The sequence below is a fragment of the Panthera pardus genome, unplaced genomic scaffold, assembly GCF_024362965.1.
Source record: "Panthera pardus isolate Hobbes unplaced genomic scaffold, ASM2436296v1 HiC_scaffold_25, whole genome shotgun sequence".
NCBI classification, from domain to species: Eukaryota; Metazoa; Chordata; class Mammalia; order Carnivora; family Felidae; genus Panthera; species Panthera pardus.
Genome location: NW_026526821.1, coordinates 28,250,512 through 28,277,271, shown reverse-complemented (window position 1 = coordinate 28,277,271; position 26,760 = coordinate 28,250,512). Strand labels below are relative to the sequence as shown.

Genomic DNA, 26,760 nt, shown 5'->3' with positions numbered 1-26,760 from the left:
ATACATGCAACCGCTTGGAGAAATCACAAAGGCATTATATTGAACGAAAGTTTCAAAAAGGTTACATATTATAGGATTCCATTTATATAACATTTAAAAAAAACCCAAAACTATAGTCACGTAAAAGAGTGGTTGCAGGAGTTAGGATGCGGGAAGGCAGTGATTACAAAGGGATAACACAAGGGAATTTTTTGGGTGATGTTACTGTTGGTATCCTGATTGTAGTGGTGGTTACAGGAATCTGGACATGTGTTAAAATTCACAGAACTATGTGCCAAAATGAAAAAGTCAGTTTTTCTATATGTTAATTTAAAAAATAAAAGACTTTTTTTTTTTTTTTGGATTTTAAATCATGTATCTTTAGAAGAATAAAAGATATTTTTTAAATATTTTAAATTTTTAAAGATTTAAAATTTTGACATTTCAATATTATAATTAATACATTCAAAGAGGCCATTTAGGATTTCATCTGCAGGAAGATAAGTCTAGATACAAGGAGATTTAAGAGAGTACTATCAGCTTCACTTCACAGAACACTATGGAGCTCACAGAGCGTTATATGAAAATTCCCTAACTCAAACTTAAACTAAGAAAAAAGAAAAACAATGGTTTTAATGTAAAAAATGCTCAGTAAACACCAAGTAAAAGAACATTTATTTTAACGACCTTTACTTGAATTGTAGCTGCAGACAACGTGCTGAATAAGTGTCTGCTAATTTTTTCAACGTAAGAAGAGATTTAGTTTTGCTGACACACGAATGGTAGTTATAATAATCATTAAATAGTAAATAAAATGTTAAATAACCCATAAATAGACTAAAAGTCATTCAGATAATTTAAGACAAAGATTAATTTTAGAACTTTTAAATTAAGATATAGATTAAAAAATATGGCATTAGGTCAAATCAAGGATGATTTGCATTAGAATCAAATAAATTACCGCCTGTGGGGAAACAAAATATTAATTACTCCCATAAAACTTAAGTAAATAATCCAATATAAAATAGCTTTTAAAAATATCCTTAAATATTTCTTGAAGGCACATAGTATTTTAAAAATATATTCTAAATGCAATATTCAAGTCAGGGAAATGGTAAATACTATACATTCAAGTTAGCTAAGTTAAAAATGTTACTTAGCTACAATTCAGTATTTCTGTGAGCAAACAGGTTTCCAATTCTGGCTATGGTTATTCTGACTTTACAAACATAAAATAGGCAGTTGGCTAATATATGAAATGGATCAGACCTTCAGCTGCTTCCAGACAGCTTCTGCATTAAAGTGAACCATCTACACAGAAATTCCAAATGTGACATAAATCTGCATGTTCTGGATTTCCTTCACATTTTATGGAACATTGGTCCCACTGTAGCTATAATATCTGCATAGGGAGCACTCTGGCTCAGCTCAATAGCCCGCTGTTTTTTTAGGACAAGAAAGCTATAAAATTTGGCAGCAGCTTGTTTTCGGTCACTGTGTCTGCAGAGCTTCATCAGACTAAAGTACTGCATTCCCATCTTGTTGGATTCCTGGAAAAATAATTAGAAAAGAAGAAAGGAAAGAGAAACAACATCATTAAAAGTCCAGCAGGCTGTGGATGCAGGATGAATAAAATATTGATATTTTTGATAAGTGAGTGTGAAATCCTTAAATAGAGAAATGCAAATGACTCATTAGTAAACTTAAAAAAAATCATAGGTCACTGAATACAAGCTTGGCTCATTGAGAAAATGCATGCAAAAGAACTTTTAAAGTGTTATGCAAATTTCTAACGTGTTATACAAATGTTAGGTCTTTTAAAAATTTGATGTTAACATAAATAAATGGCTCTCGTGGAAGGTGCAGTTAGTTTAGACTTGTAGGCAGAAAACAACCCACAGGACTTTGGGAGGCTTCAAATACAATGAAAATTATCAGCCTCATCGGGCTTCTTTTCCTTAAAGGTACCGGGGGGGGGGGGGTGGGGGTGACTATAAACAACTATAGTGATAAATGTAAAATTATATTTATATATCTTAGTGGCAGAGGAATATGGCTTTATAAACACCTCCCAGTTTCTTGACACAGATCAAAAAGATATCAGAGTCACCATAGGGCACCTATGAACCTACCAGAAAAAGTTGAGCTACAATAAAGCATTTAATTATGGATGAAGATAACGCCTTTTAGGAAGACTAGTACTTGGAATCAGATTTCTAGAATAGAAGCACAGATGAGGATGATTATTGAAAAAAAAAACCCACATTAGTGGGTTGCTTGGAGGTGTGGGAGGAGGACCAGTGGGAGAGATGGGACAAAGAATTATCAAGAGGCACAAGGAAACTTTTTGGGGTTATGGATACATACGTTCACTATCTTGATTGTGGTGATGGTTTCACAGGTATATACATATGTCAAAATTGTTCTACTGTATTTTAAATAGGTATGATTTATTGTATGTTAATAATACCTCAATAAAGCTGTTTAAAAAAGTAAATAAATAAATGAAATATAAGGATGCTACAAAACAAAACAATAATTAATAACTAAGAAAAATTCCTGGAAAACAAAAAACGTGAAAGCAGAAATAAAATTCAATAAAGACTAGAAGATAAAGTTGAAGAAATTTTCTAGAGGATAGGAAAAAAAGCAAAACAAAGGGAATTGATATAAAGGATAAAAGATTCTTTAAAATTTAAAGGTGCAATTCAGGGGATCAAACATCTGATCCATAGGCAATTCAGAAAGAACAGATTAACAAGGAGGCAATTCAAGAAATACAATAAAATTTCCTAGAATTCAAGGACATGAACTTTCAGAATAAAGAAACCACTACACGGTCAGCACAATAAATGAAAAAAGATCCATATCAAAACACATCATCCTGAAATTTCAGACCACTAGGAGTAAAGAAAAGATCTAAAAGTTTCCAGAGAGAAAATAAAGGATTGGCAACCAAGCAGCATCTAGCTTTTCAGTAACAGCACAAGAAGCCTAGACATGTTACAAAGCCTTCAACATCTGAAAGATACTATTTTCAAACTAGGTTCAGAGACATACAATCAAGTTAAAGGTAAAATAAAGAAATTTTCAGACTTGTATATAGGGTGTATATCTCCTATGCACTCTTTCTCTCAGAAATTATGAGAGGATGTTAACCACCAAAAAGTTCAAAGTAAAGGAAGACCAAAGCATCGAGAACCAGAGAAAATAATATAGGAAAGAGACAAAGGAATTCCCATGTTACGATAAAGCAATGTCCCAAGACAAAAACTATAGAAAAGACCTAGAGAGCAGCTAGTCCAATTAGAATAAAAGGATGATGAGCTCTGGAAAGAGTATCTTCAAGAAAAAAAAAAATGGAACTGATGAATCAATTGATATATTTGCCCATACTAAACGGGGTTTCATTATATGTCAGAGAATTTTTAAAAAGAATTAAGGATGAGTATATAGACACTAAGCAAATGGGGGAAATGAGGCAATGATTAACTAAAAAAAAAAGCGCCATAAAATTGACAAGAAAAGAAATGCAATGACAATAATTTTTACATAGTCTTTGGGGTTCTTTTATTAAAAAATTTTTTTAACATTTATTCATTTTTGAGAAACAGAGAGAGACACGACGTGAGTGGAGGAGGGGCAGAGAGAGAGGGAGACACAGAACCTGGAGTAGGCTCCAGGCTCTGAGCTGTCAGCACAGAGCCTGACACAGGGCTTGAATCCATAAACCATGAGATCATGACCTGAGCAGAAGTTGGACGCTTAACTGACTGAGACACTCAGGTGCCCCTCCATAGTAACAGTAACTGCTGATTGTCTCTTACTATCCATTCTTGTCTTCCATCGGAATAGAATTACTCGCTGAGCCCAAAGCTACCAGACAAAGGACTACATTTCCCAGCTAGATGTGGCAAGGTGACTACGTCCTAGGCAATGAAATGTGGGAAGTGATACACACAATCTCTGTTGTACACCTAAAGAAATTTTTGCTGCTGAACAGAATGTAGACATGATGGGTACTTAGCCATTTTTGATCCTGGGAATAAAGGAAATGAGATAAAGGTAACCTAGGTCTCTGATATTTTGTGAGCAGAGCAGCCATACCAGGTTATACTTTATCTTTTTAAACCACTGGTATTTTGGCTCTTAGTCGAAATCAAACCTGCATCATAACTGTTACAATTATTGTAAACACTGAATATTGTGCTAAAAACAGACTGGGGTTAGGGGAGATATAACTCAGCGAAATATTCATTTTATGTTGAAAGAAGTTAACAGGTAAAATTTAAAGCTGAAATATCAAGAAAGAACAGTAAGAACATATGATTAGAAATATAGCTATAAATGCTAAAAGAAACAGCTGAACATAGTTGCCTCTGGTGAGCAGGACTTAGAGATAAGGAGGAGTAGGACAAAAATCTTCTGTGTTTCCTTTTCATTCTTATAGCATAGAACTATGTAACTTTTATATACATGTATTATTTTGATAAAAATATAAGTTAAATTTAAAATTATCTGTTTTACTCTTATACTATTTTTTTTTAAGAGAGAGAGAGAACGCACCCGAGTGGGGAAGAGGAGCAGAGGGGGGCAGAAAGAGAGAATCTTAAGCAGGCTCCATGCTCCTCGTGGAGCCTGATACAGGGCTCGATTCCACGACTGTGGGATCACAACCCTGGGATTATGAGCAAAGCCGAAATCAAGAGTCAGACACTCAATCTACTGACTTATCCAGGTGCCCCACTCTTAAGCTATTATAAACTTGGTTCCATATAGAGAATTGGTTGATAGCCTCCTAAACCCAAGAATGGGAAATACACTAGATGTCTAGAGGTCTGAGTATAGGTAAGAAGTTGTTTAGAATATGCAGGCACCAAAAGCAAACTCTCATAGTTAGCCCTGGGTATACTGCTCAAAATCATTTCATTCTAGTGGAATTTGGTCTCAACAAAAAAATAATGAAAATGGGTTTTTTTAAGTTTATTTATTGAGAGAGAGAGAGAGAGAGAGAGAGAGAGAGAGACAGAGATAGCACATGCAATTCAGGGAGGGGCAGAGAGTGAGAGGGAGAGAGAGAATCCCAAGCAGGCTCCACACTGGCAGCATGCCTGCATGCCTGACGGAGGGGCTTGAATTCATGAACTGTGAGATCATGACCTGAGCCAAAACCCAGAGTCGGACACTTAACTGACTGAGCCACCCAGGCACTTCAAAAATGATTTCATTTTTATTAATGTCTAGAAGATTGAAGTCAACATTTTATTTATTTTGAAAAAAAAATAGGATTGACAAACCCTATCATCTTACCTGCAAGCTATTTAACATCTTAAGAATTCTTCCATTCCACCTCTCTGCCTCAAAATTTTGTTGATTCCCCAATGACTCCTGTTTGAATGAATAATAAAATACCTCAATGAAACAAATTTTACTGAATGCTACTATTTGCTAAGCACAGTGTTAGCTGCTACAAGAAACCCAACCATAACACTGGGTCCTGCTAAATAAAGGAGCTTATAGTCTGACAACAGAATAGGAAACATACAACTTCAGATCAGTCTTTGTAGGATGATATCTATGCTCCCTAGGTGATGAGGGGCTCCGGAGTAGGAGATTCTGCAGTCTTTACTGGTAATGCATACCAGGGCACTGTGATCTTACTTCCAAAAGTTAAGTCAGCCATGACTTTTGGTTAGGACTATCCCAGCTCTGGTCAATTTGAACTGAGTTGACAGGGTAAATATAAAGCTATAGAAAAACTGCATTGTAAAGGCCTTTATCTGAGCTTCCCTGGTGATACAGAAGCTCTAATTAATAAATGATGTTTAGCAATTTGTGTACAATTGGGTTAGAACCTTTTGGATTTCAAGGGTAACCTGTCCAAAAGAGATCAACCCATTTCCTGTCATATTATCTGAATAGATTAGTTCTTTTCAGTCTTTAAAGCTTAGCCACCTTCAGAAACACCTCAATATTTAAAAACAGTCAAGTTGAAATCCCTTCACAGGAACTCACTCTAAGCTCTTATCACCTAACACTTTATGAGCTAGGAACAGAATTGGGCATAGGAAAGGTGCTGATGAATCTGACAAAAGAGCAAGGCTACAAAGTGCAGGGGCGGGGGGTGGCAGGGACGAAGGTGGCACAGATCTGAACTACTTTATAATTTTTCCCAGGCTAGCTCTGACCATGCAACCCAATACCTCTGTGTCATCCTTATCAGAGGTGCAATGTTTGTCAAGCCTTCATGTGTACCTTTGAAGCCAAGACACTTCCCACAGTGTTTTCAATTTCACAGACTCCAAGATGATTTCAGAAAGTTCCAGAATATTCTGGATAGTATTTTAAATCACTTAAAGCTAAGGGGACTGCCGAGTCCTCATTCCTACTAGCTATGCCGGCTTCCCGGTCCTGATTACATAGCATCCTTTCTTATGCTCCAAAAGGAGTGATCTGAAAATATGGTCACTTCATTCTGAAGAGTTTTCCGAATCCCTCCAGGTACAATTTATTTTTATCTCTTTCTGGTCTGCCCTGGGATAAATGAATTCACCCAATTGCTAATGTTTATTATATTGTTAAATACACAAATGCTGTTTTTCATATATAAAAAGCAGTGGCCCATCTCTTTGGTAAAGATCCATGAGATTGCAGCTTCACCTATATCGCACGACTAAACTAACCAGGAAAAGGCTCAGAAAAAATAGTCTATGCACTTTGCTGAAGCCTGTCTACTTGATCTATCTGGACACCCTACAGCTGAATCCATTGTGTGGAAAGCCCAGTGGATTATTAAAAACAGCTGAACTTGTGCTGTGTTGTGGTTTGCTTGACCATGTATGAAAATAACCTGTGTCTACAGAAGCAAAGAGAAAGGCGAAAATTAACCAACCCTCTCCTGGCTTAGTTGTTTGGATATTTCAGGTAGAAAATTCAGGTATCTTTCCCGTCTTAGATTATCCAGAGAATGCAGTGTTCTCCACATATGAAAAAACAATCTAATAGTCTCGGAACTCATTATAAAGATTATTTATTTAAGAACAACTTATTTATGACATTAATAGCTATTTTGATATTATTTAATAGGAATTCATTACAAGCTTAAAAATGCCTTTAGCACTGTGGTACAAGGACTAGAGAAAGAAGACAGTAATACACATGAAGTCAGGTAAGTCCATGTTACTTCTCGCTTTGCTATTTAATTGTGACCCTTTGAGCAGACCATTTTCTCTTTCTGATCTCTAAAAATCTCGGACAGTATAGGCCTTGAGCCATATAATGTTTTGGATAAAAATTGTTGTGTTTTTTGTTTTTTTATTCATAAATGAAGTAAAATTTCAAATGCCATAGGATGTACCTCTAATATACCTCTGTTTCTTTAAAGCTGTTACAAGAATAACTCAACAGTGATTCTCAATATTTCTAACCTATGACTACCTTTGATAATATAAAAATCCCATAGTTTTATTTAAAATTATTTGAAGTTTCAAAATAAATTAAAGAAAGAAAAAAGGTCAAAGCAATTCTGAGTATGTTTTATCAAACTACTGACACATCTCTTTGTTGAGATCACTAAATAATAATTCTAGAAAGCAACATGATCGCTCTAAAACCAAGTTTTAGGTAAATAAAGTGTTAACTATTTAAGAACAAAGTTTTTAAGAAAATTTTCAAGACTATGAATATATTTACCAACTCAACTGGACTATTTTCAATTTCTTGTGCTAAGACGGCATTCGTTAAGGAAGATTCCTCAGTAGCTGAAGATACCACTTCAACAATATCCTCCTAAAGCAAATTAGGGAAATACAGGTAGGTCATCACAGTAGTAGTAGTTTTCATAGGAACAATTTTATTTTGCTAAATGCTTTCGTCACATGAATGCTCATTTCTAAAACTGATTTATTTATTTATTTTAAATTTTATTTATTTATTTTGAGAGAGGTAGAGCACAAGCAGCAGAGGGGCAGAGAGAAGGAGAGACAGAATCCCAAGCAGGCTCTGTGCCATCAGTGCACAGCCAAAAGCGGGTCTCAAACTTACGAAATGTGAGATGATGACCTGAGCGGAGATCAAGAGTTGGATGTTTAACCAGCTGCGCCACCCAGGCACCCCTCTGAAACTAATTTAAAATACCACCTGCATTCGCAAAATATTATTCCTGAAATATCCCAGGTAGGCAGCCCCTGTTCTCCATAAGCCTCCCACAGATGAAGAACTGGCACATTCCTGCCCTCTTTGTTGCCTATCTTTTCTAGTCCTGTTTTCTCCACCACTGCAGACCCCACATCAAACATATTTTTGGCTGAGTGGCTGAGACCACTTTCCTTTGAGGCATTTTGTCCAGCCCCAGCCCCTGCCTCTATCCTCATGCCAGTACCAGGTGGCAGAGGAAGAAGCTCTGTAAGCAGAGGGGGTGAAAATGGGGGAAGCGATATTAATATCTCTACCTAGGGCCATGACACGATTCTTGCCACCACTGCTGGAGCTGTCGCTGGCAAAAGGGAAGAAAAACTATGTCCTCTGAAAGAGGAGCAAAGGCACAGAGAAGAAGGAAAAAGAGAGAGCCAGAAATTCTCCATTCCTTATCATCTCCTTTTTTTCATTGCTATAGAAGCTGTTGGGCCCTGTTTTCATCTTTAACCAGTCTTCAGGTAGGAGCTTCCTTCAACAAAGCTTCCTTGATTTTTCATTTCAGCTTTCAGAATGTTTAGTGAGTATCAGGAGTTGCATTTTATTCTTTAACGTGCATGTTTGTAGAGACTTATGTCTTTTCCCTTTTAATCTCTATGAATATTCTACATTTTAGATACTCTCAATTTTGCAGTTACTTTACATAAAAAATGCTTTATAAAGATTTGAAAATGACTAATCAGAATCAATACTTTTCTGTCCTGTCAATGTGCTCCCATTCCTGACTGTATTTCACATCTGTTCACCGTTTTTGGAAGCAGAATAAGAATGGAATTGAAGGCTAAAGCATAAGTTAGGGCAGAGGAGCTAAATGGTTCAAGAGAACTCATACATCAATCTCTTCAAGCATGAGGGAAAATCTGTTTTGTTAATATGTTAAAAAATCATGAACTAAACAAGCTTGACTGATCATAATTTTCAGTAGGTGCACTCTAAGAAATGCCTGAGCCCAAATAAGGAAGATATTGGCAACCTAATAATTCAATATCTAGTATACTATCAAATATTTAGTAAAATACATTCTGTGTTAGTGCGTTGTGAAATTGTCTTTCCTTCCAAGAGCATTCAGTTTCAATGTGGACTGACTTTGAATTCCCTGAGTGGTTATCAAAATGCAGTGATGATGGAGCAAACCAGAAGAGCACTGGTTTCTTTCTATCTGGTGTGGCTAATGCTCTGGTTTCTCTTCAGATCGTATAAATCTTTCGCCTTTTACTATCTGGTGTGGCTATATTTGTACAATCACTAAAGTGACAATAGGAAAAATATATTTTTTTTAAAATTTTTTTTAACGTTTATTTATTTTTGACACAGAGAGACAGAGCATGAACGGGGGAGGGTCAGAGAGAGGGAAACACAGAATCCGAAACAGGCTCCAGGCTCTGAGCTGTCAGCACAGAGCCCGACGCGGGGCTTGAACTCACGGACCGCGAGATCATGACCTGAGCCGAAGTCGGCCGCTTAACCGACTGAGCCACCCAGACGCCCCAGGAAAAATATTTTAAAGCACACTGTTTCCAACTATGTTTTTAAGTAACGTTTTTTGAATAAAAATTATGTCTTCAAGTAAAATTTTTAAAAAATTTCTCTTTGGTCATGGATCTTCAGATAGTCTCTTGGATTCAAGGCTAAGGTAATCATAGGTCTAAAACATATTCTTAGAGGTGGGAAGAGTGACTTTCTGATCAGAAACAAAACATGGGTGTATTGTCTAGAGTCCTAAAAACATTCCATGATATACTGAATGTGGGGCCTAAGAGGATTTTCAGGATATAACTGGATTCAAGTACAATCACCTATTTGATTACCATGCAAATTATTACAGCATGAAACTACTATCTTCTTATTTACTCTCTTAAACTTCTAGAAAATACTGTTCTACAGATGAAAATCATGCTTTACATACCACTGCCCCTTACCAAACAAATTATGGACTAACATAAGACTAAATATAAACTATAAATGTAAGAAGACATGTCAGAGTCTCAAGTTTCCTTCACTGTATCTGTGTCAGAAAAATAATACTTTTATGATTCTCTTTGGTTAACTTACCTCAGAATTAATATTTTTATTGGTATCCTCATGAGAGCTACACTTCGGTCCATTGATCACATCCTTCCAAGTTTTGGGTTGACTTAAGTCTTGCCGGGAATTTGGCTCTTCCATCACGGAGGTCTCTGAATTAGTAAGTAGAGAAGACTTGACCAAACTATCTTTCAAACTTAAATTGGGATATGGTTGTTACAAAAGAAAACTTCTGACACAAAACTTGGAATCTAAGAATTTAAGCAAAGTGTACACAAACTTTCTTATAGTTTCCCAAGTCTCACATATTATCTTCCCTTGTCCCTTGTCTGCTTCTTATCACCTCCCTCCCCATGGTCCACCTACTATCTCCTCCACACTCACTCCCAAACAGGCACTCACAAGATAACATGGATAGTTCAAGCCCATCTTGGTGTATTGTGTGGCAGATTTTAATGCCTTCAGGACAGGTGATCACGAAGCAGAGATTCACTCGTTACATAAGCTGGTTTTATTATTCCTTTATAATAGTCACAATAATAATCAGCAATTATCAATACTCCAAGTAGCTTCTGGGTGGATGGAAATTTCTACATCTCAGATTCATTGTACTGTTGAAATGCTATTCTTACTAGGTGACTTTTCCTTTTAGTTGTCTTAAAGTGAAACACTATCCTACAAGATAAAATAATTTTATCTGTTGAAGTTTTGTGAGTACTGGCTGTAGGGATGAGGGAGGTAGGAAGGAGTGAGACTAGGAGGAATCCACATAGTATATATACTTCATCTTTTTAGTGTACTTGTTGAACAAAAATTAATCTGCAAAGAAAAAAGGCAATGCTGATGTAACAATTTCTCTTAAGCGGAAATATTCTTCTAGAGATAGCATTTATACTTGGGAATATGGAATTGGATCCCATCTTCATTTTGAAATATAAAATGACATTTTTGTTTCTATAACAATCCCCTCAACACCAACAGTTAGGATGTCTCACCTATTATGTTTTCATTTCCCACTTCTTCCCTTACTGATTCCTTCTGTATCAATTTCCTTCCAAGTTTAAAGCCAGAGGACAGAAAGCACTTTGTAAACAACTGTAAAAATATACACTTCTATTACTTGCTTTTGTACAAGCAAAGCAATTCAATAAAATACAAGCACATATGCTAAAGAGTGAAAACTATAATTCAGGCACACACATCAAGCAAATTAATTCAAAAGTAAGGGAGTATTTTTCACCAGTTTATATTCTGTTATAGTATACATGAACGTAAATATGCATTTATTTATTTATAACCAAGCACTGCAACTATGTAAAAAGATGCAAACTATTACCATTTTCAGTTCCGCATGAGTCATATCCTGGGCAGGACTTGACAGAAGTATGTCCACTCCTCCCTTCTTCTTCCACATCATCAGTCTTCGGGTAGGAGGTGCAAGTTCCAAAACCATGAGTGTGTCCGTAAAGGAAGTAAGCTGTTTATGCATAATTTTGCTACTGATCTCCTTGACTGGATCTATGAGCAATTTCCTCTTTTTGCCTTTTCTTTTCTCAGCAAGGTCTAAATATAAGAAATAGACACAAATGGGATTGGTTGTACAGCTTTGTAAAATGATATTCTAGACACTGCATACCTAAGAAATGTCTACCACAATGCAACCTACAGAGTTGCCATGGGAAGAATATCCCTTTCTCTCTACTGAAAATTATGCTTCACGAGACTTTTGCGCAGCTAGAGTATCTGAGCAGCCAATAGTTGATGCAGTTTATAACGTGTTCCTTCAAAGTGCTTAGGAGGGACGCTGTTGACCTACCAGGTAGATTAACTCAGGAAATGTGGAGCACAGAACATAATGGGAGGGAAGTTGCTCAATTTTGAAGTTCCCTAAGATATCTATACAACAGGATATTCTGAAACATTAATTTGTATTTGTCAAGTATATTTTTCCCTCTTCCATTGAAATTCATACACAAATTCCAAGTATGCAAAAGGGGAGGGTTAGATTTCCCAGAATGGATGAAGATCTGAGATCAGATGGAGCCAGAAGGAACAGTAACCTGCTTGCTAACGTGCCTTAGTAAAATCCTGGGAACATGACAAGATCCCAGAAGGGCTGGGTGTGTGATGACCCCAGAGGCTATATGGTCTGGGACAGTAGATACCACAAACTGTTGTGGTTGATGACCAGTTTCCCTTCCATCTGCCACACTCCTCTCCCAAATTTTGACACCACATGGCTTAGGATAGATAGGGGAGCTATACAGATTGAAACTTTTGCCAACCCAGTGGGATAGAGGCTCAGAGTTGAATGTGGTAAATAAAAAAACTTGAATGCTTTATTCCTTGCATGCCTGAGTTTATAACTGAAATTCATATCAATTATACTACTTGAAACCAGGATGTTCTTACAAGGTCAAGTTATATATTATATTCATATTTATTTTTTATTCCTAAAAATATGCTTGAGGTTAAATGTTAGAGGGCACAGACCTCTCTTCTGATCCTTTTATTCTGCCTTATTTTATATGCATGTGCATGTTTATTTATCTTTCCAATCAGACTACAAGCTTCTTAAAAGCAGGTACTATTGTTGGTACCTGGGTGGCTCAGTCGTTGAGCATCCGATGCTTTGATTTCAGTTCAGGTCATGATCTCATGGTTTGTGAATTCAAGCCCCTCATTGGGCTTTACGCTGACACTGTGGTGCCTGCTTGGGATTCTCTCTCCCTCTCTCTGTGCCCCTTCCTGGCTTGCACGCACACTCTCTCTCTCTCTCTCTCTCTCAAAATAAATAAATAAACATTAAAAAAAAAAAACAAAAAAAGCAGGTACTATGTCTTCTTAACTCCTGTGCCCAACAGAGAGTAATGGTTCAATAACTACTGGCATTGAACTGAGTTTTATATTTTCCAATTTCCCAAACTGGGTGTATGGTTTGACCAGGACTGACTATGATGAAAGAATCACCTCAAATTTCCTCCACACTCTTTCCCTACCCTTTCCCTATTGTATTGCAAATGTTATTACTAGGTTGGCTACTTCCTATAATATTTCACAGATTACCTCACAGTAAATAAGATAGTAGCGTAACAAAAATAAAAAACAAAACCATGAATGACGCTGACCTGAAACATCAATTGGGTCAAGGGTAAATCCATGTTCTTCATTTGATAATGTGATTTCATCCATTTTTTCATTTTCAGGTAGACATATACACTCTGAATTATCTGGTTCTACTAATAACATCACCATAAAAAGAATTATTAGAAAAATAACAGTTATGTTTAATCTAGATGTTTATATAAGAATGAAAGCAAAAGATAAACTAATTGAAGATTTATATTGCTAACTGGAGCCAAAACTTATTTTTAGAATCATGTACTTAAGAGAGTTGAAGAGACACAGAGATTATATGGTCTGGGGCCCAGTGTCTAGGTGAGTCATGCATCGTCACCTTCTTCTGCACATGTGACATCTAAGGCTGGACTTAGTAGAAACAGTGGTAGCAACCACAGTAAATGACTGACATAAATTTGATTATGTCTGCTAAAAAAAACTTGTATTCTGGGGGTGCCTGGGTAGCTCAGTCGGTTAAGCAACTGATTTCGGCTCAGGTCATGATCTTGCAGTCTGTGGGTTCAAGCCCTGCATCAGGCTCTGTGCTGGCAGCTCAGAGCCTGGAACCTGCTTCATATTCTGTCTCTGTCTCTCTCTCTCTGCCCCTCCCCCTCTCATGCTCTGTCTCTCTCAAAAGTAAATAAATGTTAAAAAAAATTTTTTTTTTAATTTGTATTCTGTTAATACTTAATTATTAGTTGACCCATAAAGGACCATAAATAAATTTATATCATCTCTCTTTTTCACATTTTAAATTTCTACTATGTGTTAGGAAGGAAATGTAACATAAAAAAGAATGAGGAATCAAAATGGGGCTATTTGTACTTTCAATTCTTAAGAAAAATCATACAAAAATACTTCAAATGATCTGAGGTACCTTCACATGAATTTCAAGTAGAAAATATCCCCACATTTGTAATTTCTCTCAAATTGTATACAGATTGTCCAGTTATATTAATGTCAATATGGTATTAATATTAATAATTAATAATCATAGCAATGTCAAATATTAATGATGTTTCTAACATGTAACACATATTATTTTAATGACTCAAAGGCATAGTATTTTGCCAGAGTATTTAGATGTGCTCTCATATCAAATAAACCCAATCCTGGTTAAATACCACTGTTGTACCTTTCTCGGAACCGAGTTTCCTATTCCATATTGTCTACAGTCAGACTCAAAAGAGTTTGAGGGACAACATTCTTTATTATTTTTCACTATATTATATTGCTACTTAAACCGAGCAAGTTGTAAGGTTTAATTTGAACACCAGTATCTGTTCACTTTCTACACAAAAGATAATTTCATCATACCCACTATAGTATCAGGAGGCTCAGGAGGCAGGGAAATTTCTCTGTTCAAATGCATGTCTTCTAACAGGATATTTTGGTCATCTTGCAATAGATTGTCTTGAAAAACACAATAAATACTTCTGTCACAGAATTGAATCTGTCATTTTTTCACTAAACGTTTAATTGACATTATTGTATATAAGGATTATAAATAGATACAAAAATGAATCAACCTTACTTAAGTAGATTTGATTGGCTACATAGACTATCATATTTCATGCAGGATAATATAGAATTTTATATATTTTATTTCCTTTCCCTTATTAAATAGATGTTTAATCTCAGGAGATATTTACTAAACTAATACTGTGATAGTAATCTTGTTACAAAGCCATGTTTAAACTCCAAATCAAGAAGTGAAAGCTTTCAAACTTCTTTGGTAGATACCTAAGGTAGAACCACTATTTTTTCATAATTTTGAAATTTCAAAAAGTTTGCCACAACCAGTCCTTTAAAGTAAACTAGAGAATCTAAAAAAGACTTGTTATATAACCATCACTATCTTTAAAATACAGGTATGTGTATTCAGATTTCCCAGTTTTTGTCTACTCCATTTCTATGATTCTTTTATAGTAACATCATGATATAAATATAAAATTACAATATAAAATGTTGGACAGATTCTTAGAATAGCTGTTTCACAATTTCTCTTAAGGGAAACAATGATTCCAATATATGATCTAATATATCTTGTGAGGAAATATACTAACTTCATTCCTTCCCCTCTAAAAATTAAGAATTTGTAAAAATAAAAACAAGTAGTATTTTATGACCTTTAGGGAAAATGTGTTTAAATAGATGCCTATTTACTTAGATCTAGCCTAAATGTTTAAATACACCACAGACTTTGAAAATGTATGTAAAAAATGTATTGACTAAAAAAAAAAAAAAAAGTATTTATTTAGGGGCCCTTGGGTGGCTCAGTTGGTTGATTTCAGCTTGGGTCATGATCTCACGGTTCACGGAATAGAGCCCCACATCAGGCTCTGTGCTGGCAATGTGGAGCCTATTTGGGATTCTCTCTCTCTCTTTCTCTCTGCCCGTGACCCTCTTGCACGTGCACGCATGTGCTCTCTCTCTCTCAAAATAAATAAACTTTATTTTTTTAAATGTTTATTTATTTTTGAGAGACAGAGACAGAGTATGAGGAGGAGAAGGGCAGAGTGAGAGAGAAAGGGAGACACAGAATCCGAAGCAGGATCCAGGCTCTGAGCTGTCAGCACAGAGCCTGACGCGGAGCTTGAACCCACAAACCGCGAGATCATGACCTGAGCCGAAGTCTGATGCTTATCCAACTGAACCACCCAAGTGCCCCTAAATAAATAAACTTTTAAAAAATGCATTGATTTATATGACACGGGGCATACCTGACATTTTAGTTTAATATAATAAGCCTATTAATACATTCTTAGCATGACTGAAATAAATATCCAATTTCTTTTTTTAATATTCAATTTCTATATAACCAGACAACATACCAATCATCTCTCCTGCAGCCCCTTCATCTCCAAATCCATCTCCACTGTCATAGAACAGAGATTTTTCTCCAATGAGGCTTTCAGAACTATGTTCAACTAAAGGATCACTGGAATTCAGCAATATGTTGTCATCAAAAAAGCTATGTCTTCTGAGAATTTCAGATTCCTCCCCTAAATAAATATATATCATTAATACTGAGTTAGCCATAGAAACATAGAGTTTTAGGGTTAGATGGAAATTCAGATATCTTCTTGTACAGACCATCCCATTTTACAGATAAGAAAAATGAGAGCTAAACTTATTTGCATAGTCAACTGAAGTCATTCAGTTAATCAGCAGAGGCTGGATTTCTAGTCTAACGCTTTTCCCAAAACAATAGGGAAAAAACATTAGGATAGAGTCTTTAGTTGTGGTTCAGTTTAATAATTTCCCAAAATGATTTCTTCTACTTTAGATAGTCATGTCCTGCTTGATCAAGTATTATTTCATATTATTTCAGGTACAATTGCTTGCACTGTTTATCCACAGTGGGGATTTGGAAAATAAGGAGCATATCTGCCTTCTTGGGAATGGAAAGGTAGATAAAATATTAAATAATGGGTTTACAACATTCATTCAATAAGTATTTAATGAATGGGTATTAGGCAATCTGCTAGGTATTAGAGATACAGTGATAAAAAAGACAAAACCCAATCAGCTAACATTAACCGAGTACTTATTATATGCATTATATTATATAATAGAAGATACTATTATAATCCTAAATTTACACAAGGGAACATGTCCATAGAAAGGTTTTATAATTTGCACACAGTCATACCCTAATAAATGACAAAGCCAGGATCTGAACCCAGCGGAGACAGTGATAGTTAAAACTTACACTGGTAAAATATTTTGCAAAATGGAGACTTATGAGAGCAAACTCTTAAGACACTGACAGTAGCAGGTAGAATGAACTCCCTGCTTCAAATTGACTTGTTTCCAGATTGGTTGTCAGCACATGTATATTCTTAATATTCTTTGCCTTCCTTGGGTTTGAATCTCTAGGTCCAGGAGTCTGAAACCCCAGAGATCAGACAGAGGTTGTCGTTCTCCTCCCTTTCTCACAACCCATGTTAGTGCTAGTTAGTAAACAAAATCATGCAGTATCACTTATATTAAAATTCTTCTATAGGCTTTTATCTTGTAGAAAGGAAGAGTTGAAAAAGGCAAGCTTCATTGTACTGGATTAAAGATTTGCTCAACAGAAAAGACTAAAAAATAAAAACAAAAGTAAACTAAAAATATGTTCATATCTTCCAGGAGCAGCTTGAAAGCTCTCAAAAGAAAAACTAGCCTTGGTCAATAAGATAATAACATTTTTGAACAGACACTATATTCTGAGCACTGAGCATCACAAGAACCTGAGATTATTCAAATAAATTAAAGAAATGATCATTGCTTTCAATCTTACATTGTAATTCAGAATAGGATGGATTAATAGTAAACATTTCTTAGAAGACATTAGGTTTGAGCTAGTTTTTGAAAGAGAGAAAAATCACTTATTGGTGAAAAGAACTGAAGGAGGGAATGAAGGAAATAACTCTGTGATGCTGCTAGTAGTATCTCAATTTTACAAATAGGGTAGTAAGTCTCAGAGAAGCTAGGTGATTTGCCCAGTATCACACAGCAAGGCAATAGAAAAAGCTGATGCAAACTCAGATCTGTTCATACACTGAGAAAATGTTCTTCCCCCTTTTTGAATTGTAGGAGACACAGACTGAGAACAACTAAATTATTGGTTGGTAATATATTTTCTTAACTAGAGCAAAAAGTCTGTATCAAGAGTAAAACAAATAAAGTCGATAAAATACAGAAGGTGATAAATTGATAGAGGCCCTTGAGGATAGGCAGCGTGTCTAAAATAAGTCATAAGGACCCAAGGTATTTAAGTAGAGGAATGTGATACCAAAAAAAAAAAAAAAAAAAAAAAAAGGGAATTTAAGGACAATTGCTCTTGCAGAGCTACATAAAATGTGGGAAGAGACTGTGAGATGTGTAGGAGGGTATTACTGCAGGTCTTTAGTACTGGTGAACTATACTGGTGGCTAGAGAAATAGAAGACCTAAGAGACATGTCCAATTTTGTTGTTGTTGTTGTTGTTAATCAGTAGTGGTATAAAGCTTACAGAAAGTGTAGTTAAAAGTGATCCTAGGGGCACCTAGGTGGCTCAGTCGGTTAAGTGTCCGACTTTGGCTCAGGTCATGATCTCACAGTTTGTGAGTTCGAGCCCTGCATCGGGCTCTGTGCTGACAGCTTGGAGCCTGGAGCCTGCTTCAGATTCTGTGTGTGTCTCTCTCTCTGCCCTTCCCCCGCTCATGCTCTGTCTCTTTCTCTCAAAAAAAAAAAAAAAAAAAAAAAAAAGTGATCCTAAAGTTTTAGGCCTAAAGAACAGCAGTAGTGTTTATAGGGAAATGTGTAAAGAGTGTCTTGGCAGTAGGAAATATGATTAACCCTTTGCCAATGTATTACATTTTAAGGCCTGGGATTACAGAGAGTGAGAGATCCAGGCTACTCAAAATATGGTCTGTGGGTTGGTGCTTGTCCATGATAGAGTAAATACACAGACTAGAGGTAAATGTTTAAAAAATTTGATAGCAATTTCACAGCGTAATTTTATATATGTTGAATTTAATAAGAAAAATTGAAGCATATATTTTGATTTTTAAACTTTCAATTTTTCTGGATTTTACAAAAGCATCATTCCATGACAGACTGGAAATTAACAAAAATTCTAAAATTTGTCCCACACCACAGATCATTTAAGAACACAGCTGTAGATCAGAAGAGTTACAGAAGAAGAGTAAGGATGAAAAATGGAGGTTGGAGATGTAGTTCAAGCATTACTGGCTTGACCACCCTCCCCCACGGAACACAGAGTTAAGCCACACTTCTTCTACACTCACTGCTTCGGGCACTATAAGAGAACCAAACATGAATACGACACAGATTTTATCCTCATGGAGTTTTCAGATCAATACAGGACGTACATAATATAATGGTTCAAGACAGAGGTAAATGCCATAAAAAGAACAGCTTAATTATAAAATATACTCAACAGTTTGTTTTATAATCAATGAGTATATATTTAGCATGTGTTATTTCCTCCTCAGTCCCAAGCCATGCTAAACTTTTTCATTTTACAATTGATATCATCACATATTGGAGAAATTTTCATACTTTGAAGGCACGATATACAGCACACACGTAAAACACTATATACACACACACACACACACACACACACACACACACACATATACACACATATATATATATATAGTGTTAGGGTTATATGTAATATATGTGTATTATGTAATATATATGTATTTATACACATATATTACTATATGTGTGTGTGTGTGTGTGTATATATATATATATATATATATATATATATATATATATATGTTTATTTGCATATCTCTCTCCCAGCCTGAAGCTCCTTGTGGGCAGGAAGTGCTTCTGCAAACTTTGTACTGCCTATGCCTATGATAGAACATGACATATAGTAAGTATTCAATAAAGGACTGCAGACTAAGAAGGGAAGTTTATAGCCTAAGACTGAATCTTGGTATTAACACCTATTTAGAACAAGGTAAAAGATAAACTTACTGAGAGTTGCATTTAGACATCAAGAGATCCATTCTAAAGATAGCTATTTCTATTGACATGGTTTCAATACAAAAATGCATATTTATTTTATAAGTTATTTTGCAATTATGCTTCTATTTTATAAATAATTTTGCAATTATTTTATAATTGCAAAAATGAATTATATTTTATAATTGATTATAGCTTGTGATTTTAATTTCTCAAAGATTCTCACCAAAGCTCCCAGCTTGGAACAGTAGATCATTACCGTAATATTCTCTAAGTGTGATTTCTTCTGGTCTGCTTTGGTTCTGAGTAACATGTTCTGAAACATCAATAGCACTATGGAGAAACATAAGATTGAGAAGATTGAGAAAAATATGCCAACAGAACACAAGGATTGCAGTATACTGAAAAAAAGCCCAAAACTCTAAAACAAAAAACAGCTTTTATTATAAAAAATAAACACTTTTATTTCCTCAATAGTATTATTTATACACACTAGTTGATTACACATGTATACATAACAAATGGTCTCTGGGTTGCTGAACCCAGGGGTCAATTCTCAGTCCTTGTCTTACTTATTCTAACCAACTGCATCTGAAACAGATGTTCACTCCCTCATGGAATGTATTCTTCTCTTCACCTCCAGGATACTACTTTCTCTTGAGTTTTTCCTTACCTCATTGGCTGCTCCTTTTCTTTCATTAGTCCTTTCTCATCTCCCAGACTACTAGCTATTAGGAATGACCTAACACTGTTCTCAGATCTCTCTCTTTTAAAATAATTACACTCACTCTCTGGGGGTTGAAATTCCATCTATATACTCACAACTCCTAAATTTATCTATCCCATCCAGACCTCCTTCCTGAATTTCAGACCCAGATATTCAACTACTTGCCTACTCCCCTTGGATGTGTAACAATCATCTCAAAACTTATGTCTAAAGCCTAATTTATCTGTGACTATAGGATGACTGTAGTCATCCTTCCTTTCTCTTTTCCTTAAAGCCATATCCAATTCTTCAGCAAATTCTGTTGGCTCTGTCTTCAAAATATATTCATAATTTGACTGTTACCACCTTGATAACATGAAGACTGAGAAGTGATTACAGACACTGTCATTTCTCACCTGGACTTCTTTTTTTTTTGGCAGGGATAGCACCATTTATTAAGGAAGATCAAGACAAAGACCACAGGAGGGTCCCTTCGAGGGCACAGAGGCCTGGCATCCTGATCCCACGTCTGTGAGCTGCTGGTGGGAAAGGCGCGTGCCCCTAGTTGGGCCCTCGGGCTCCCACAGATAGGGCAGGGCTGTCATGTCCCCTTCTTGTCCCTCCCAGCCATGAATCCTGGCATCCCCCACTCAAGGCACTAACTGTTTTCACTGCCCTTCTCCCCCCATGTACCCTGGGCCTTCACTTCCAGATCAATGGGGCTGGGTGATACGGCCTGGTGTGAGGGGGGAGACCCTTTCAGTGCTGGGCTCTGCCTGCAGCAGCTCCTGGTAAGAGGTGGGGTGGAGTTTCCCTTGCAGCCCTGAGTAGGTGTTGGGTGGGAGGGTCATCTGGACTTCTTACTGAAACAATTTTCTCATAGGCTCTCTGCTTCCTCCCTTTCCCCTTTATACTAAGTAACCTGAAGAAGCATGTTGAAATCAAGTCAGATCTGTCACTCTCTTATTCAAAACCCTCCTGTGCTCCCTATCTGAATAAAATTAAAGTCCTTACTGTGGCCTGCAACACTCAACATCATTTGCACCCCCAACTACCTCTCTGACTTCATTTCATACCACTCAGACTGTCATTTACAACACAGTCTCACTTGCCTCCTTGCTGTTCCCAGAAAAGGTCCAATATGTTCTGCCTTAGGGCCTTCTCACTTGCTCTACATGGAACATTCTTCCCCACATTACTGAATGATTTGTTCCTATACCTCCCTCAGGTTTCAGTTCTGACCTTATTAGAAAACCCTTTCTTGAGAATCTTATCATTTTTTTCTTTATTTTCTGTTTCTTTTCATATTGCTGATCATTTACTGGCAAAGTGTATATTTCTTTGCTTATTGTCTGTCTAAAATGTAAGATTCATGCACACAGAAGCTGTTGCTCAATGTCCTCAGTGTCTAGAGCAGTGCCTGGCGTATGGAAGGCACCCAATACATATTTACCGAATGAATGGAAGAACATACTGTTAATATCGCAAATTATATTCAGCAAATATGATGATACATTTTTGGTGTTATATTTCAAAATTTCACACTAAACTTAAGTCTTCTCAACTACATGTGTATTTCAGTTCTTAACTAGAGTCCACTTGTATTCATGAAATCTGAAGATGAAAGCAAGAAAATCAAATTGAGGGTCGCCAGCATGGCTCAGTCGGTTATGCTTCCAACTCTTGATTTTAGCTCAGGTCATGATCTCAGTTAGTGGGCTTGAGCCCCTGCTTGGCATTCTCTCTCTCCCTCTCTCTCTGCCCCTGCCTCACTTGCATTCCCTCTCTCCCTCTCTCTCTCAAAATCAATAAATAAACTTTTTTTAAAAGAAAATTAAATTGAAGGAAAATAAAAAAATAATTTACTTCACATTGTGGGTGTCAAAATCATGAAACTCTTCTGGCAATGTGATAGCATTGTAAGCAGCTTCAAAATTCTCTTTTGGAAGGTCAACCAGTCCTGAAAAGAATAAAAAACCACATCCAATGAGCAATAATGCTATATAAGAAACTCCCAATTCTTGCCCCTCTTCGGTCCCATTCTCTACAAACAGCCAGAGTGGTATTTAAAAATATTTAAAGAGCAATCAGCTCAGCTCATTCCCATGCTTAAAGTGATTCAGTGACTTCCCCAGTGTATTAAATAAAATTCAAATTTCTAATCAGAACCTCTGCAGCTGTACAAACCTGTCAGCATCATCGAAGGATCTTTCCCTCACTCACTAGACTCTAGCCATACTGGCCTTTTTGTTACCTGAACAAGTTGAGCACTTTTCCCCCTCAAGACCTTTGCTCTGACAGTTCCCCTCTGCCCGGAATGCTATTCCCTCAGGGACTTTTTACATGGCTGGGTACTTCTCATTCTTCAAGTTTGAGCTTAAATTCTACCCTTTCTGAAAGGCTTTTTCTAATTAGCCTAATGCAAGTAAAGTTTTCTGCTATTTTTTGTTGTAATACTCTGTTTAGACTCCTGCATAGCACAATCATTATCTACAATTATTATAATAATTTTAAAAAACTTTTTTATTATCTGATATCCTCTCCAAACTGAAAGGGACCTTATTTGCCTTCTTTGTCCTTGTATCCCAGAGCCTTAAAATAGTGTTTGGCACAAAGTATGGCATCAATAAATATTTGTGGATCACATAAATGAAATAATTGACAAATGAACCATATTTGATATGAGTATAAATCTACGTAGAGAATTTACAAATATTTTAAATAAAGAAAAACAACCTGTCAACCCTGATTCAACAAATATTAATTGAGGGAACAGTATGTTCAAGACACTGAAACAAGTACCGTAAGAGATTTAGAAAATACCACAACAAAGATATTGCCTTCAAGGAACTTACAAACTAGTGTGAGAGACAAGGCCTGTACCTAAATAACCATAACACAAGGTGGAAATGATGAATGTCTTAACATTGAGTTAAAATTTGAGGGGTGCCTGGGTGGCGCAGTCGGTTAAGCGTCCGACTTCAGCCAGGTCACGATCTCGCGGTCCGTGAGTTCGAGCCCCGCGTCAGGCTCTGGGCTGATGGCTCGGAGCCTGTTTCCGATTCTGTGTCTCCCTCTCTCTCTGCCCCTCCCCCATTCATGCTCTGTCTCTCTCTGTCCCAAAAATAAAAAAAATTAAAAAAAGTTGAAAAAAAAATTTGAAGCCATCATATTTATGACACATGTAAATCTCTAGCACTCTGGAAGGTCTAGAGATTTTCTACAATATTTTGGGGCGCCTGGGTGTCTCAGTAGGTTAAACGTCTGACTTCACCTCAGGTCATGATCTCAAGGCTGGAGAGTCTGAGCCCCAGGTCAGGCTCTGTGCTGACAGCTCAGAGCCTAGAGCCTGCTTCAGATTCTGTGTCTCTCTCTCTCTCTTTATGACCCTCCTCCATTCACATTCTGTCTCTCTGTCAAAAATAAATAAACGTCAAATCTTTTTTTATGTTTCATAAATAGTAAGAACAACCTAAGCTACTTAGAGTCTTGAGAATTCTGAAAACAATGACAATTATGATATCTAGGCTTTGTCAATTACACTATTTCTAATTTATCTCATACAGGCAAAAATAAATGTGGTAAATTAAGCAATCCATTAAAACTGAATATCAGAATTTCTTACATAAGTAGACTTCTTATGTAAATATGCGGGAACTTTACAAGTGTTTGAAAGCACAAGCTTTTCTTGCAAACACAGGTAAAGAGCAAGGGAAAGAATATAATTTGTCCTTAACCACGGAAACTTAGAATCAGTGAAAAGGAAGTTTATATTCACATATACACGCTGGAATTACGGAGTGCCACCAATTAAAAGAGCCCACCCAAAATAAAAATGCAAAAGAGAAACAAGGTGAGTGAGACAAATCAATGTTGCAAGTATACCTGGGCGAAATGTCATCTTCATTTTAAGCAATGCTTCGTTGCAATCTGCCAAAAGATATTTTGCCTTCCTATTATAGATTCGCACAACTCCCAAAAGAAGGTGTCCTGAAGTTCGAAGTGCAATTTTCACCTTTCAAGAATTTTTAAAGCATTAGAATATTGAGAATTAGATTCATAAACCCTGTTTGAAAATTATAAAATCACAGAATTCCCTCTCTTTAAAAAGAAGACATTTTGTATTCTTTTATTTATTTATTTTTTTAATGTTTATTTATTTCTGAGACAGAGAGAGACAGAGCATGAGCAGGTAAGGGGCAGAGAGAGAGGGAGACACAGAATCCGAAGCAGGCTCCAGGCTCTGAGCTGTCAGCACAGACCGTGAGCTGAAGCCGGTTGCTCAACCGACTGAGACACTCAGGGGCCCCTTGTATTCTTATTTAGAGTGAATCATTTGGAATGCCTGTGTGGCTCAGTTGGTTAAGCGTCCCACTTCAGCTCAGGTCATGATCTCATGGTCCGTGAGCTGGAGCCGCACGTCAGGCTCTGTGCTGACAGCTCAGAGCCTGGAGCCTGCTTCGGATTCTGTGTCTCCTTCTTTCTGCCCCTCTTCCCCGACCTGCACTCTGTCTCTCTCTCTCAAAAATAAACATCAAAAAAAACCAAAAAAAGTGAATCACTTAACTTCTACCTCATCTTGTAAAATGATTAACCTTTGTTCTTACTCAATGAAGATAATCTAATGTGCCATTTAAGTGAAATATGTGATTATTAGTTTCAGGGAAGAATATAAACTCTACAGTCAGGCAGACTTGGGTTCAAGTTTTGGCCTAGTTGCTGAGAATTGAAGTTCAATCTTCTTGAACTTCAATTTATTAATAATGGTTACAACTTATTATATACTTATTTTGTGCCAGGAGTTGTCCTAAGAGCTCTTCATGTATTACTTAATTTTGATATGAATCTCTGTTTACAGAAGAAAAAAGCCTGAGATTCAGATATGATAAGTAGCATGCCCAAAGTAAGAAAACTACCAAGAAATGGAGCAGGAATTAAGTTTGACTAACTCAAAAGTTCATGCTCTTAACTACCACACTTCACTGAGGCTCAAAGAAGCCCATCTCACAGGGTTGATGTGAAGATTAAATGATCTAATGAGTGTAAAGTCTAGCCCAGTGCCTGACACATGGAAAGTTTTCAATTATTATTCATCCTTCTTGCAAGCAGAAAAAATACTTACCTTCTAAAAATATTAAAATAATATTTTAATGCAAATTCTAATATCTTACAGTATTTTATTATGAACATAGTACTGTATGAAGTGTTTTCATATATATTTTGATTTATACTCATTCTTTTTTTTCTATTCTCCATATTCATTCACTCACTATTTTTTTAAGAAATACTTATTTGGTACCTACTGTGTCTACAGTATTTTGCTAAGGGAATAAGAAAGGATTACAAAACATGTACAAAATATGACCTTCCTCCTTCAGGGTCTAATCTATTTATGATAAACATATGAAAACAGTTAATTACCCACAGAAATTGACATATGTTTGTGCTCAGGTAATAAATGTTATAGGAATTAAAGAAGACCATTTCAAAAGTAAAACTTCCAAAAAAAAAAAAAAAAGTAAAACTTCCTTGGAGATGCATTTTCTGATAGAACATATTTTAGTTCCTTTCCTCTCCATAAATCATGCCAAATACATATTATAATCTGAATCAATAACATACCTTAGGTGAAATGATTCTTTCAATGGTTATCTCTAGATTGCATTCAAATACATGAGCCTTTGTGAGTTTCTTCTCCCAGTGAGCTGCAAGCCAGATTTTGGCCAACGGCCCTCGCTTACTCATAAGCACATGTGTGTAGAACATGTTGCCTGTATTCCTTAGGGGTATTTAACAACTAGAGAGAACATTAAAAAATATTTAAATTTTGATTACAAAAACATTTCAGTGCTATTTCTTAGCAAAAGCACTTTTTATCATTTCTGTAACAGATTATCTTCCAGTTGAAGCTATTATTCAATTCAGTTTCTTGTAAAGAAGCCATTATGTAAAATACAAAATTATAAACTAATGAGAACCCTATTAGATTGTGAACCACACCCGATTTACATGTGTTCTGATCACTGATGGTTTCCTACATTCTACTTACTTTTTCCTACAAAGAATTTAAGTTCTCTTATTAATAAGGTCAAATAAATAGAGGCGGAGGCCTGGGAAAAATAGGATGGAAATAGGGAAAAAACAACAGAACAGGAAAAGGCACACAAAAACTAAGAAAAGTGAACACATGTCACCTCTTTTCTAAAACTTAGGAATTTGAGAAATGTTGGACTATTGATTTATAACCAGGTGTTGAATTT

At 36.2% G+C, this 26,760-nt stretch overlaps 1 protein-coding gene and 1 long non-coding RNA gene across 2 annotated transcripts; one reads left to right on the top strand and one right to left on the bottom strand.

The window, feature by feature from the left end:
* Window positions 1–461: 461 nt before the first annotated feature.
* On the bottom strand, window positions 462–26,271 carry RAD21L1 (RAD21 cohesin complex component like 1). The gene is made up of 13 exons (XM_019458930.2): window positions 26,123–26,271; window positions 24,386–24,515; window positions 22,367–22,460; window positions 20,021–20,127; window positions 16,152–16,322; window positions 14,635–14,730; window positions 13,326–13,436; window positions 11,534–11,760; window positions 11,193–11,292; window positions 10,225–10,349; window positions 7,672–7,767; window positions 5,290–5,367; window positions 462–1,529 (listed from the first exon to the last, which is right to left on the bottom strand). Exons 1-13 carry the CDS (start codon window positions 26,264–26,266, stop codon window positions 1,341–1,343), a joined length of 1,668 nt encoding a protein of 555 aa, XP_019314475.1. The 5' UTR covers window positions 26,267–26,271; the 3' UTR covers window positions 462–1,340.
* On the top strand, window positions 6,846–8,159 carry LOC128773415 (uncharacterized). Its single transcript, XR_008417640.1, has 4 exons — window positions 6,846–6,903; window positions 7,066–7,147; window positions 7,709–7,795; window positions 7,928–8,159. It is a non-coding gene; the product is annotated as an uncharacterized LOC128773415 (long non-coding RNA).
* Window positions 26,272–26,760: the final 489 nt, after the last annotated feature.

Bases quoted from the DNA above. Each gene is read 5' to 3' on its own strand.
- RAD21L1 (XM_019458930.2), bottom strand. From the start codon at position 26,266: ATGTTCTACACACATGTGCTTATGAGTAAGCGAGGGCCGTTGGCCAAA. The intron at 20,128-22,366 runs GTAAATTATTTT...GTTTCTCCATAG, and splicing joins TTTGACACCCACAATGTGAA to TGCTATTGATGTTTCAGAAC. The intron at 14,731-16,151 runs GTATGTTGTCTG...GTGTTTTTCAAG, and splicing joins GGCTGCAGGAGAGATGATTG to ACAATCTATTGCAAGATGAC.